Below are 14,023 nucleotides of genomic sequence, written 5' to 3' on the forward strand. Positions count from 1 at the left end.
TTTTTAAATATATGGCTATCTTAAATAATGAAAAAGGGGAAACAAAATCTTATAACTCCATTATTAGAACTTCATTATTAGAACTCACAGCTTTATTCTTAGATCTGTGATCATTTTTTTCCCTTAAAAGGGATTTTTGCATTTCTCAGGTTTGCAAAATATTGCTCAAGTTTAAGTCTAGTTTGGACAGAAGAATATTTACCTGCAAGCCGAAGCCACCTGTGTGCTTTATGTAAAAGGCCTTTTAAAAAATCCTCAGGACAGTGGTCCCACTGGAGAATACCCAAAATACAGCTGGTCTCCTTCTTCCGCAGGGAACTACACGCACTGCAGATGTCACACCCAGGAACACCTGGACCACACATTCCACACTCCCTTGGAGTTGTCCCATAGTCCCTTGGGGAAGAAAGGAAATGCTACAATTAGAGAAATCGTGAGCTAGAAGGGACTGGCTCAAGCCCTTCTGTCCCCCCTGGTAGGGCTCTTAACTCACATGGGAGAGTTGCAGCCATTCAGCAGCAATGAACTTGGCCAGTCCCATTATACCTCACATGGTCAGTGGTTTCAGCAAGAAATCAAAAGAGTTGCAGCCATTCAGCAGCAATGAACTTGGCCAGTCCCATTATACCTCGCATGGTCAGTGGTTTCAGCAAGAAATCGTGAGGTAGACCTTCTTGTCTCCCTTTGACTTCAGCGCAGCACCCTGGAGGACGTATTTAAACTCCCTACTAGTTCTCACAGATCTTGCCAGCTCAGGAGATCAGGAAAGGGCCCAGGGGAAATACTGCTCTAGTAAAATGAAAAGTACATTACGGGGTGGCAGGGAGAGACTGGCTGGTTAGTTCAGTTAGTTATAGGGTAGTACTGATAACACCAAAGTCCATGATTTGATCCTGATACTGGCCAGCCACCAAAAATTCTTTTTAAAAAGTAGGCAGGGGGAGACGCTTGCCACTTTGCGTATGTTTTGCAAGTAACATTTTTGTTTCTCTTTAAAGCTCAAGTTTTTGGGCTTCAGACTGGAGAACACAGGAGATATATATTCCGCCTGGGAGTGTGGATGGGTGTGGCCTGTGTGCTTATCCCAGTCTTTGTTATAAGGTTGCGCTCTACCCAGCTGAACTAATTGACCAGCCCTTCATTCCAGTCTTTGATGATGAGTCTGGGATGGATCCATTTGTGTCCCGTTGCAGCTGAAGTCCTTGGAAGACAGGGCAATAGTTTGTATGTGGGGGTGGTAATAAATACTTGCCCAGACTCCCTCTTGCTAGAAGTAAATGAAATTAAACATGAGAGAACTTTGAAAACTATTAAAGGCTATGTGACTGGGGCGCTGTTGATCACAATGAAATGACAGGTGCATGGTTTAAAGGAAAGCCATGGTTTTATTGTTAGAAGACCTAGGCCGGGGTCTCAGTTCACTCACTCACTAACTGCGACCTCGGACAAGTCTTTTCATCTTTCAGAGCTTATTCTGTTGTTTTTTTCCTTGTTTGCAGGGGGGACTCTACTTGTGAAAATGGGAATAGTCTTTACCTTACCTCCCTCACAGGGTTGTGATACTATCAAGTTAGAAAACATAAGAAAATCCTTTGTAAACTGTAAAGAGACTGTTCTTGGACAGGATAGCTTTAGTTTTCAGATCTTTCCATAGCCAAGGTACCAACCACCTTAAATCGATCCCACAGACATCTCAAGCATGACAAGTCAAAATAACAATAACTCATTATCTTTCTCCCCAAACCTGCTCCTTCCCTGGGTTCTTGGCATCACCATGGTTGGGGGAGCATTTAGGAAGTATATGCACTGTTCCCCAACAACTATCAAATCGGGGTGATACAGGAGCCAAAGACCAAGGACCACTATTGTTCAGATTTTGCATACTTTTAACCTACCCACGCTTAATAACTGCAGCATCTCCTGCTTCTCTATAGTGAGTAGCAGTGAAAGAAACCATGCATAGGCCTAGGCTGCTTTATCAGGGAGTCTTTGCCATGTTTTTCTTTTCTTCCATGCAGGGGGTCCCAAGGACTTATCTTCCTTTCTTTTAGTAGCCAACATCACCTATTCCATTACTTTACAGGTTCTCTGCTTCCTAGGAAGAAATATGGGCTCCCCAACAATCAGCCTTCCTACAATCCCCCCGCCCCCTTTTTTTAGCTGCTGACCTTAGTGTTATCAGCACCATGCTTTCCCAAGTGAGCTAACTGGCCAGCCCTGCTATCCCTTAAAACAAGAATATATACACCCTTTCAATGTGGAGGATTTTTACTGTTCATCACTATGGGGAAATAGATGGGGGATAAACTAAACAACAAAAAAATGAGGAAGTTACAAAGCTGACAAAGTTTTCATGTTACTGAGCCCTCCTCTAGTTCCTAACTGACTCTGAGGTAGTAAATGAAAATCCCTTTGGCTCATGTTCTCAGCTTTTATTCCTGGAAGTTTTACTTCTCAACCAGCAACCTCCGCCCCCCACCGTCCCTTCCTCTGGGTTTTGGGCTCTCTGTGGGGAAGTAACTGTGTCTGAGTTCTTCTTAGTATTCTCAGTGCTAAGCACAGAGCCTGGCACATGAGGACTAACATATATTGAGCACTTGCTATGTGCCAAGCGCTATATGAGGCTTTGCATGGATTATAATGAGCCTTTATATCTCAGATGATCCTTTGATTTTTTTTGTTTGGCAGCTGGCCGGTACCGGGATCCAAACCGGTAACCTTGGTGTTATAAGGCTGCATTCTAACCAATAAGCAAACCTTGACTTTTTTTTTTTTTTTTTTTTTTTGGTGGTTGGCCAGTGTGGGGATCTGAACTCTTGACCTTAGTGCTATAACATCATACTCTAACCAACTGAGCTAATTGGCCAGCCCCTCAGATAGTTCTTTGAGGTGGTCACTATTACATCCCCATTTTAGAAAAAGGGAAAGTGAGGCACAAAGAGGTGAATAAGGATACACAGCTTTAGTGGCAGGGCTGGGATTTAATCCCAGGCAGTCTGACTCCAGAGATCATACTCTTAACCTCTATGCTGGAGATGTTTAAGTATTTGCTGAATGTATTAAATGAACTCTTTTTCCCACCTCCTACTCCATGACACCTTTTCCCTCGTTTCTCTATTAAGGACCCTTCTTCATTTCCCTGTCCTCTCCATTCTAGCCCAAACTCAAAGTTGTTAACTATTTCTTGCATTTTACAATAGCCTGTTAACTGTTCTTCCTTGGACATGTGGTTTTTAATCTTCTTTTGAGTCTCAGAGGCTGTCAAGAAATTGATTGGTGAAAATTATGGATATCTACCCTGATTAACATCCACATACATAAAAATTTCATGTAAATGTTAGGGGTGAGAGTTAGGGGGAGGAGCACTCATCACCTTCAGTCCATCCATGAACTCTCAGGTTTGCTTCCTATTGCTTGGGGGTGTTGATGGGAGTGTAAAAGTTGAAACTCTAAATTTTTTTTTTTTTGGCGGCTGGCCAAGTAAGGGGATCTGAACCTATGACCTTGGGGTCATAAGGCTATGCTTCAACTAACTGAGCTAACTGGCCAGCCCCTTCTGCAATATTTACCAGGCCAATTTTACCTTTCTAGCTCATTTCCAATTGCACACCGTAAGTTTAGGGTTTAAGCAAACAGGAAAATACTTGGAACTTTACCTCTCAGAAGTCTTGACACCCCAAACTCCCTTCCCTCTTTAAGAAATGGAATGACTCCCGCACCTGTATGCTCGTAACACTGTTTATATCTATAACAGCATTTAACATGTTCTTAGTTGTTAAGGAGCCTGTCTCTCTTGAGTCACTGTTTGCTCCTACAGAGCAGGGATGGTATATCACTCATCATTGTATTCGCAGTATTCCAGAACATGCATGACACTTGTGCATGACACAAGGTTTACTAAACTCGTTTTCAGGTAGCTCGGCTCTCGTTCTGAAACAAGCAAGTTCACTATAAGTTTGGAAGCTAACACGCTTAGGATATAGCTGAGCGATCAATGTCCTGCTCGGTGCCGAGGCGAAAGAGGTGTCAGCCAGAGAGAAAGTGAGATTGCAACCAGGCTTTGGGAGTGGTGACGATTTACATTGCTGGCGGGCAGACCGCATGAGTAACACTCAAGCAACTCGATGTAAGTTTCAGGGTCACGAGGAAGGAGCCACGCGCTGCATGCTGGGAGCCACGCGACTGGCAGCCGCACTGCATGCTGGGATTTGTAGTCCCGCCCCTTGCCGTTTCGCTCGGTCCAATTACGTTCGGCTACACTCAACCACATCCTTAACAGATGAGGTGGAGTCTTTGGTCGTCCACTTCAGAACAACGAGGTTCTCCACAGCAAATCTACCTAACAGCACGCTTCACAGCAAACCCCCTCTCGGCGATGGCTACCCAGAAAATTCATTAGGTGCGGCTGCGCCTGCGCAACGCTGTCGTCCCTGCGTGCACGCGCGGGGCCGCGCCCCCGGAAGCGCCGGCATAGCGCGCGCGCGGCGTCCCCGCAAGGCCGCCTCGAGCCGGGTGGCGCAGGCGCAGTGTCCCCAGCCAAGATGGCGGCGCGGTGTTCCACACGCTGGTTTCTGGTGGCTGTGGGGACCCCCCGGCTGCCGGCTGCAGCGGGGAGAGGGGCCCGGCCGCCCGGGAGGTGCGTGGTGGGGGCGTCGCTGGGCCACAAACTGAGCGTCGCCGCCTTCGCGCCTTCCCTGGGCTCTCGTGGCCCCCGGGCGCTGCTGACATTGAGAGCCTGTGTCAGCCTCACAGGTGAGGACTGGCTCCTGCGCCGAAGTGGCGGCTCCAGGGCCTAGAAAGGAGCGGCTCTTCTCGCTCCGGCTGCGGGGTAGCAGGGTGGAGGGTGTCTTCCGAGCCGGTGTGCAGCTGCTGGGGAGCCAGGTAGGCAGGAGGCAGAGGGCCTGGGTGGTCACTAAGAAGCCACCAGGGAAGGGAGAGCTGCGTGGAGCCCCCGGCGGCCGTGCTGAGACGCCGCGTAGGCCGTGAACCTTCACCTTTCTGTCAACATTTCTGGAGGCCGCTGCTCCCTTGCCCTGTTCCTTTCCCTTCTCTTTACCTGCTTGCCTGTAGCGGAAGGGAAGAGGTAACTGCTATTCAGTGAGTGCTAGGCACTTTCTGCTTCGTCTCACTCGGTGGTAACAGCCCTGCAAGACGCGGATCCTCATCCCCATTTTAAAGAATGGGAAATTGAGGCTGTGGATGGAGGAGTTGACCCGCTCAAGGTCGTAAAATTAGATAAGAAGAGTTGTCTCAAATCCAGAGCTGTCATTTCATAGTTTATGCCCTTTCCACCACATGGTGTAAATTGAAGGGCACAGTTAACAGTCTTTTTTAGAAGTCTTTAAATCGGTGATTGTAGTAATAACACAACCTAACACGTATTGAGCACTTACTATGTCCCAGGCATGGTTTACCTCCTTACATCACATTTCCACGTGATAGACACTGTTATCATTCCATTTTATAAAGAAACTGAGGCTTAGATGTTAAACAACTTGTAGAATGTCACAAAGCTGAAAAGTGGTAGAGCCTTGATTTGAAACCTGCCTTCTTAATTGCCAGAGGTGATACTGAATTAATATGCATTAAGCTTTGAAGTGCTTAGCCATAGTGTTTTCTTATGTTGGATGACTCCCATTTTAGGGAAGGATCAGGAAGGAAGGAAACACTGTACAGCCTACCACGTGCCTGAATTGTGCTAGTTGTTTTGTGTCCCCTAGCATTTGGGCAAATGATATTTAAACTATCTATAAATTTATAAAGAAGATTAATTAAGGGGCCTAATTTACATGAGATAATTTACTATTATGGTTCATTTTTGTAATGCTTACATAATAGTTAGTCATTAAAGTACCAGTAATTGTGATTACTTTGTGCAGTGTAAAGAAAAGACCCTGGGCTTCAAAAGTGCCTCAACCAGTGTGTGTGACCTGGATGTAATTATTTAATCCCCTTGAGCCCCTCTTTCCTTAACCGTGAACATTCATTCATTCTTACGTAGTTATTGAGGCCTATCATATGCTAGTCACCATTCTAGGCATTGGGGAGATAGCAGAGAACAAAGAGATCTTTATTCTTCACGGATGGAGCGGCAGTCTGTTCAGTAGTCTGTCCAGGTTTCCTTAGAATTCTTTGGAGAGATGTCATTCTGTACTTCTCAATATGAGCAAAAGTGGCCATGTAATGTCAAGGTGGTTTTACATAGAATTGGGTTGCATCTTTTTAAAAATTTTTTTTGGCAGCTGGCCAGCACAGAGATCGAACCCTGGACCTTGGTGTTATCAGCATCATGCTCTAACTGAGCATGGCTGCATTATTATGTTCAAAATTTAATTCCTTAGGTGACTTTATTTATTTATTTATTTATTTATTTACTTAAAAGATGACCGGTAAGGGCATCTTAACCCTTGAATTGGTGTGGTCAGCACCACGCTCTCCCAAGTGAGCCAACCAGCCATCCCTATATAGGGATCTGAACCTGTGGCCTTGGTGTTATCAGTACTACACTCTCCCAAGTGAGCCATGGGCCGGCCCTGTGACTTGCTTTATTAAGCTAAATTTGTCATGTTACATCTGTACAAGTTTGGGGAGCATTTTTTATTATTGTGTCTGTGTGTGTGCGACAGAGACAGGACAAAGTACTAAGCCTTGTGTGGGGTCGTGACTAAGGAATAACAGTCAGCTATCCTTTTCCCCAAGTGGCTCTAATAGCCTGCGGTGCGCATGTTTTGTATCATGTGATGTACATATGTCATAGGTGGCATTCTTCAAGGTACACCTTGTTATCACAACTAAGGTCATCAACTCAGCTCCCAAATGTTAGTTTCAAATCTAGTAGTACAATTAGATGACATAAAAACAACACTTTTTTATTTTTTTGGTGGCTGGCTGGTACAGGAAAACAACACTTTATTTTTTTTTAGAAGATGACCAGTAAGAGAATCTTAACTTTTGGCTTGCTGTTGTTAGCACCACGCTCTCCCAAATGAGCTAACCGGCCATCCCTATATAGGGATCCAAACCCGTGGCCTTGGTGTTATCAGCACCACACTCTCCCAAGTGAGCTACGGGCAGGCCCTGGAAAACAACATTTTAAGTCTGACTTTTCCTCCAAGCAGAAAGAAGGCAGTTGTTTTACAGTAGGTTAGCCATTCTTGGAATGAGCTGGAGGCTAATCCTATCTGGCTTGTTCTAAAAAGGGCAAGACATTTACTGGTCATATCTTGGGGGGAAAATGGCCATTTAATGAACTCTTTCTAATTATTACTAATCATTGGTGCCTTTTGGATAATGTCAAAAGTCATGAAAACTTGTAATAGTTAAATATGATTTGTCTTTATTCACATGCAGTTTTACACATTACTGTCTCCCATTCTAATTCACGTCCAGGTTCTTTGCTCGCGATGTTGAAGCCTTAGCTGCCAAAGGCTTTGCCGCTATCAGCCTCAGCCTTCTGGCATAAGAAGGAGTGGGGAGGGAGAGGCTGTAATGGGCTAGGGTAACCCCAACTCTTGAGTAAAGAGGGGGTTCAGTACAGGAGCACTAGGAAACCATTTCTAACGTCTTCTCAAGTCTAATGAAGAAACATGTAATAGTGGTTGGTCTTCTGATCCCTACTACTTCCACAGTCTGCTTTTCGTATTCTAGGAGCATTGGGTATACTGAAAACAGATTTACTTCGTGTTTCTGCTCTTAATCATTCTGACCATTCCTATTCATTCTCCAGTCTGATTATCCCTCATCTTGCCCCCCATCTTGGATATGCTCAACACCTCTGGTGGTTTTTTGTGCTCCAGTTAATTTTGTTTTGGCAGCTGACCAGCACGGGGATCTGAACCCATGACTTTGGTGTTTGTTACTAGCACTACCATTCTCCCCCAAGTGAGCAAATTGATCAGCCCCAATTAACTTTAAGTAGTCTCCCAGTCCTCCTTCCGAGAGCTCTTTCTTTTGCAAACTGTTATCAATTCCCTGTTTAACACTCAGCCTCCTTAGCATAGCTCTAAGGCCCTTCTACTTATCCCCAAACCTCATTAATCATCATCATCATCTAACCACCTCTCTTCCAATACTACCATCACACAGACACTTACATAGTCTCTAGCTGAGTTACGTGATAGTATCTGCAGTTCCTAAATGTACAAGGTACTTACTGTTTACTTTCATTTGAACCCTTCCAAACCAAAGGCCATCATATAATTTAGTGGCCAAACAGGCCACTTTTTTTTTTTTTTCTTTTAAAGATGACTGGTAAGGGTATCTTAACCCTTGACTTGGTGGTGTCAGCACCACGCTCTCCAAGTGAGCTAACCGGCCATCCCCTATAGGGATCCAAACCCGTGGCCTTGATGTTATCAGCACCATACTCTCCCAAGTGAGCCATAGGGCGGCCCTAAAACAGGCCACTTTTGAAAATGAAAGAGATTGCTGTCACAAATTACACCAGGATCACAGGTATAAATCTGGGTGGATTCAAACCTCTCCCTAGCCTAGCTAGTTTATATAATTTAACAGCAGGTGCCCTAGAAGGCCTTACTTGAACTTAGATTGCTAGTGGTTCTCAGCTGGGGGGAGTTTTACCCACTAGGAGACATTTGGCAATGTTTAGAGACATTGGTTTTGGTTGTCAACTGCAGGAGATGGGGGTGTTGCTATTAGCCTCTAGTGGCTGGGGGCCCGCTAGATTTGATTGATGTCTGGGGTGGGGCTTGGAAATTTGCATGTTCAACAAGCTAATGATACTGCTGATCCAGGGATCATACTCTGAGAACGACCTTATATAAGCATGTTCCCCAGGGTTTTCTGATAGAGGGGAAAGAACGTGGAGAATTAAGCATTAAGTGAGAGAAGCATATGAAAAACCTAGCATAAGGTTTTGTGAGAGAGTGAGCTAAAGCCCAGGTGTAGCCCCCCTATTTGGGGTATTATTCTTTTAGTGGTGTAGTGAGACTATGCCAGTAGTGTAATTCAGCAGAATCAGCAACACCCAGCACTCCTACGTTGTTTTATATTGTTTGAATACAGTGGCTTTAGCCATTTTTGAAGTGCAGTGAGTTTGGTCTTCCAGTGGGCTTGGAGGGGAACAGACCCCAAAGCTGTGTGGCCTGTTTGTTCCTTCACTGGTATATCCTGGCTGGTCGTTCACTCACAATTTCTTTTGTTGAGAACATTCCCAGAGTGATTTTCTATTTTTCCTTTTTAGGAGCAAAATGTTACCCTTTTGTTTGTACTGCCTCCTTCCACACGAGCACCCCTTTGGCCAAAGAAGATTATTACCAGATACTAGGAGTTCCCCGAAATGCCAGCCAGAAAGAGATCAAGAAAGCCTATTACCAGGTCTGTATGAAAGTCAGATTTTAGTGACAAGATTGCAGAAATGCTATTGATCTAGTTTCATCCTGATCAGTACACTGTATATGCCCATACTGATAGGTTGCACATGGCTGATAGTATAGAATGGTATGATAGAGATGGGCTTTGCTGGACTGTGGTCTTCTGTGCACAGTGCTCTAGCAGTTAATGCTTCAGAAAAAGAGGAGAATCCAAACCAAAGATTTTAATAAGTTCTTTTTCCAGAACTGTTTTTGTAATTAAATTTATTCTCTACCATCTCATTCAGTAAGTATGCTAGTCTGAGTTTTAGGTTGTTGTCATTTGATTTAGATAAAAGTTTATGGGTTTAGAATTATTTCCTTTCTTACCCCAGAAAATGTGGAATTCCTGTTGTCATATCCCAGAATGTGTTAGGGCTAATTAAAGTAGTATGTGTGATGTCTAGACCATTGGTTCCCAGACTCTTGGTTTGCTCTGACCAATAAAATAAAAATTGGGGGCACCAATGTAGAATTGACAGCTTTTTTAAGTGCATAATTCACTGGTTTCTAGTATTTTCAGAGTTATGCAACCATCACCACAGTCAATTTTAGGTCATTTTTATCACTTCAAAAAGAAACTTCTTACCCATTAGCACTCACTACCCATTCTCCTCTCCCTGCAGTCTCTGTCAATTGCTTATCTGCCTTCTGTCTCCATGGATGGACCTGTTCTGAGCATCTCATATCAGCAGAATCATACAATTTGTGGCCTTTTATGTCTGGCTTCTTTCACTCAGCATAGTGTTTTCCATTTCAGTCATGTTGTAGCGTGTGTCAGTATTTCATTACTTTTTATGGTCGAGTAATATCCCATTGTATGGATAGACCACATTTTGTTTATCCATTTACCATTTGATGGACTGTGGATTACTTCTACCTTTAGGCTATTATGAACATTGCTGCTATAAAATTCCATATATGGGGCTGCCTGGCTGACGGCCAAAACCAAAATTAATGTATGTTAAGTTTTTGTGTAGACTTATGTTTTCATTTCTCTTGTGTATAGAAGTATACCTAGGAGTGTAGCTGCTGGGGTCATATGGTAACTGGATGTTTAACCTTTTGAGTAATTGCCAGCCTTTTTCAAAGTGGCTGCACCGTTTTACATTCTTGTCAGCAGTGTATGAGGGTTGAAATTTCTCCACATCCTGGCCAACACTTGTTATTATCTGTCTTTGTAATTATAGTCACCTTAGTGGGTGTAAAGTGGTATCTCATTGTGGTTTTGATTTGATTTTCCCTAGTGACTGATGATGGTGAGCATCTTTCATGTGCTTGTCGGCTTCTTTGGAGAAATGTGTTCTCAGATCCTTTGCCCATTTTTAATTGGGTTGTCTTTTTATAATTGGGCCATAATAGAATGAGCAAAAGCAATGGGACAGGAAGCAGAGGTCCTGGCCTGGGAATAGTGACTGGCATGTCTCATTGTGAGCTCAAGAGTAGGGAACCTGATGCGAGGGTGGGAGAAGATGGAAAAGATGGTTGCTGGGCCAAACTCTTGCAACAGTTGAGGGCCTTAGCAAGTACTAGAGACTTAATTAAAGAGAAAGACTTAGTTTTGGGGATTATTCAAGTTTTTAGGTGTGGAAGTAAGAGATGAAGTAAAGCTCAGCAATTTGAAACCAGAAAATTTTTTTTCTTTTTTTTGGTGGTTGGCTGGAGTGGGGATCTGCAGAAATTTTTTAAAGTATCCTTTATGGAGCAGTTACGAGAATCAGACCACGATCAAAGCGTGACAAAGACATGTGTTACGTTATTTAATCCTTGTAGCAGCTTCATGGTGTTAACATCCCTGTTTAACTGATAAGGAAACTGAGGCTCGGAGAGATAATGACGTAGGAGCAACTTCACAAGCCAGTGTGTGTCAGACACGAGGCGAAATTCTAGGTCTTTCTGACTGCAGAAGAGCTCCCTTTTCCGTGAGCATACCAACACATCTTGCCTTAACACTTGGAACCAGCCAGTAGATCACATGATGGTGGAGCCTTGTGGCCCCCCGTGGTGTATCAGTCATGTCCTAGGATCCCCACCCCCCACCCCCTGGGCTCAGCAGGCAGCCTCTGGACTGCTTCTGTGTGCTTGTGGGAGGAAGAGCATGTCCACAAGCAGGTTAAGTTTGGAGGGACTAGTGGGTCTCTGCCCCTGCCTTTTCCATCTGTGGCTGTTTTCACTGTAAATGATGGAGCTTCTTCTATTGCTGCTCTGTTCTTGTCTCCCTAACTTTGGAGAGTGGGTGAGTGTTTCTGGCAACTTCTGGCAGCATTTTCATCCCTCCAGAAAACCAAAGTTGGGTGGCATGTAACCAAGTTTTTTCTTTTTTTTTTTGCAAGTTTAGTGACTTTCTTTTGCTAGTGTGGAAGATTGAGAGTTAGCTGTTAATCTTGATTCTTAGCATAAAGAAAAACTCTATAGGGTCATGATATCTAGTCTCAATTATTTGCTAGGCTGTTTTGTAGAAGAGGAATTAAAGTTATCTGTATACCACCAGAAACAGAGACAGTTAGGCTCACTCAAATGAAGAGCTTTCTAACAACAAGGCTGTCAGTCAGGACACCCTCTGCTTTGGGTGGTAATGAGTTCCATGTCACTGGAAATAATCCTGTGGTGGTCCTCAAACTTGGGGAATGTGCTCACCCCCTTTTAAACTGTCACCTCTTGCAGAGTGATGGAGACGCAAAAGATTACTCAGAGCCCATGTGTTCAGCAATGAGAAGCCCAAAGGGACTGCACCAGGGGAAAACTCCTTCAAGAGAGGAGAGCCCGGGCACAGCCCCGAGTCAGTTTTTGCTTCAGTTTTTATTATAAAGACAAGAAAGTTACAGAAGAAAAACAGGTGGTTAATCAATCATAGTGAAAACATAAACAAACTGGCTATGTGACAATCTTCATTAAAACATAAACAAACTGGCTATGTGACAATCTTCATTAAAACAGGTGTAACTTAAAGTAGTTCAAGTAATTTACCATCAAGAGGAGTCATAAAACTAAGCTTTGTGATGTATAAAAAGAAACAGTGATATAATCACCAAAGTGCTTAACTCCCCAAGAAACTTAAAGAAACAGTTTAGGGGGAGATGTGGAATGTCCCCCAAGCACTAACTAGCAGAATATCCTTGAAGATTTTAGCTCACATACTTTCCCTTCATTTATGTGTAGCTGCACCAAGGGCAACTGCCCTCAGAGCAATCACTTTTCTTTTCTTTTTTCTTTTTTTTTTTAAAAAGATGACCAGTAAGGGGATCTTAACCCTTGGCTTAACCCAGCACCACACTCAGCCAGGGAGCCAACCGGCCATCCCTATATAGGATCTGAACCCATGGACTTGGTGTTATCAGCACTGCACTCTCCTGAGTGAGCCACAGACTGGCCCTAGAACAGTCACTTTTCGCTGTGCTTCAGTTCTCTTATCTACATCAAAGGCATAAGTCCTGTGAGAGTTTTCTGGACTTTCTTAATTTTAGCATTTCTACATGTTTTCCTAAAGGGTTGGGCTTTGGCCCCCTAAGCTAGAGGCTCTGGCCTCCGAAGCTACAGGACTTTGGTCCTCTAAACTATAGGCTTTGTCCTTCTAAGCTACAGGCTTTGGTCGAGTCTAAGGACTTTGGTCCTCTAAATTACAGGCTTTGGCCTTCTACACTACAGGCTAAACTAAGGACTTTGGTCCTGTGAAATACATGTGTTTTATTGCTGTCTCATTAATGTCAATATCCTCCACATTAAACAGCAATTTCATGTAATAGATAATGTTGGTTGTCTAAAATCAGGTTGTCCTTATCATAATTACTGTACCTGTGTCCCCAACACGGGACTTTGGAGTTGGTCCCATCCAAACAGCCCTGTGATATCTCAATTCACCTAGTACTTTCTTGAATTTCAGTTCCTTTGAATCCTTAATTTGCACTCTGAGCCATGACATCATTTTTTCTTTGCTTGGCACAAATGTATTATTTATGGGTGATGTCTCGTCATTCTTTTCACATAAGCCACACACACAGTGGCTTATGTGCAAACTCTGAAGTTGCCTGCAGTGCTGTACTGTAATGTGGCCATTCTGATGACTCGGAGTATACTGACATCAATACGTTTTAGCATATTATTGAAATTTTCCAATTCCTATTAGAACTTCCTAGATGCCTGACCTCCTGAATATGTCCTTATGCTCCCTATTATATTCTCATAATAGTTAATGTTGAATGTTACTGTGTGCCACACCCTGTGCTCACTTTTTTTTATGTGTTACCTCATTTTGTCCTTGCCACAACCCTGTGAAGTAGCTACCATTATTATTGCCATTTTACAGATGAGAAAACTGTAGTTTAGAGAAGTTAGTAAGGTGCCCAAGGTCTCCAAGTTAGCACATGACGGATCTGGGTATTCTGACCCCACCCTTAGCCTAACTGCAGCTGAGGTGGATAGCCAGGTACTGGCAGTGATGGAGCCAGACGGCTGCCTGGGTCACTTCCAGCTTGAGGATTCTGGCAATCCACAGACTGGGAAGGTGCCAGTAGCCAGAATAAACATAGCGAACGCCCATAAGGCACACAGCACAGCCTGCTGCTTTAGAGCTGCTTGGCACACATGTGCTCTACACAGTGGAGTGAGTTTTTATTTGACTTTATTGTTTTTGGTGGGTGGACAGTTCTTTCATC

The 14,023-nt window shown here is 43.8% G+C and overlaps 1 protein-coding gene across 2 annotated transcripts in view; it reads left to right on the forward strand.

Moving 5' to 3' along the window:
- The first annotated feature begins 4,526 nt into the window (after nt 1-4,526).
- DNAJA3 (DnaJ heat shock protein family (Hsp40) member A3) overlaps nt 4,527-14,023 on the forward strand; it is a 29,880-nt gene continuing 20,383 nt past the window's right edge. For both annotated transcript variants that reach the window (XM_063100705.1, XM_063100706.1), the window contains exons 1-2: nt 4,527-4,752; nt 9,203-9,336. In XM_063100705.1, coding sequence (XP_062956775.1) covers nt 4,542-4,752; nt 9,203-9,336 — 345 coding nt within the window. In that variant the 5' untranslated portion in view covers nt 4,527-4,541. The remainder of the gene's footprint in view (nt 4,753-9,202; nt 9,337-14,023) is intronic.

Source organism: Cynocephalus volans, chromosome 6 (assembly GCF_027409185.1).
Source record: "Cynocephalus volans isolate mCynVol1 chromosome 6, mCynVol1.pri, whole genome shotgun sequence".
Classification (NCBI taxonomy): domain Eukaryota; kingdom Metazoa; phylum Chordata; class Mammalia; order Dermoptera; family Cynocephalidae; genus Cynocephalus; species Cynocephalus volans.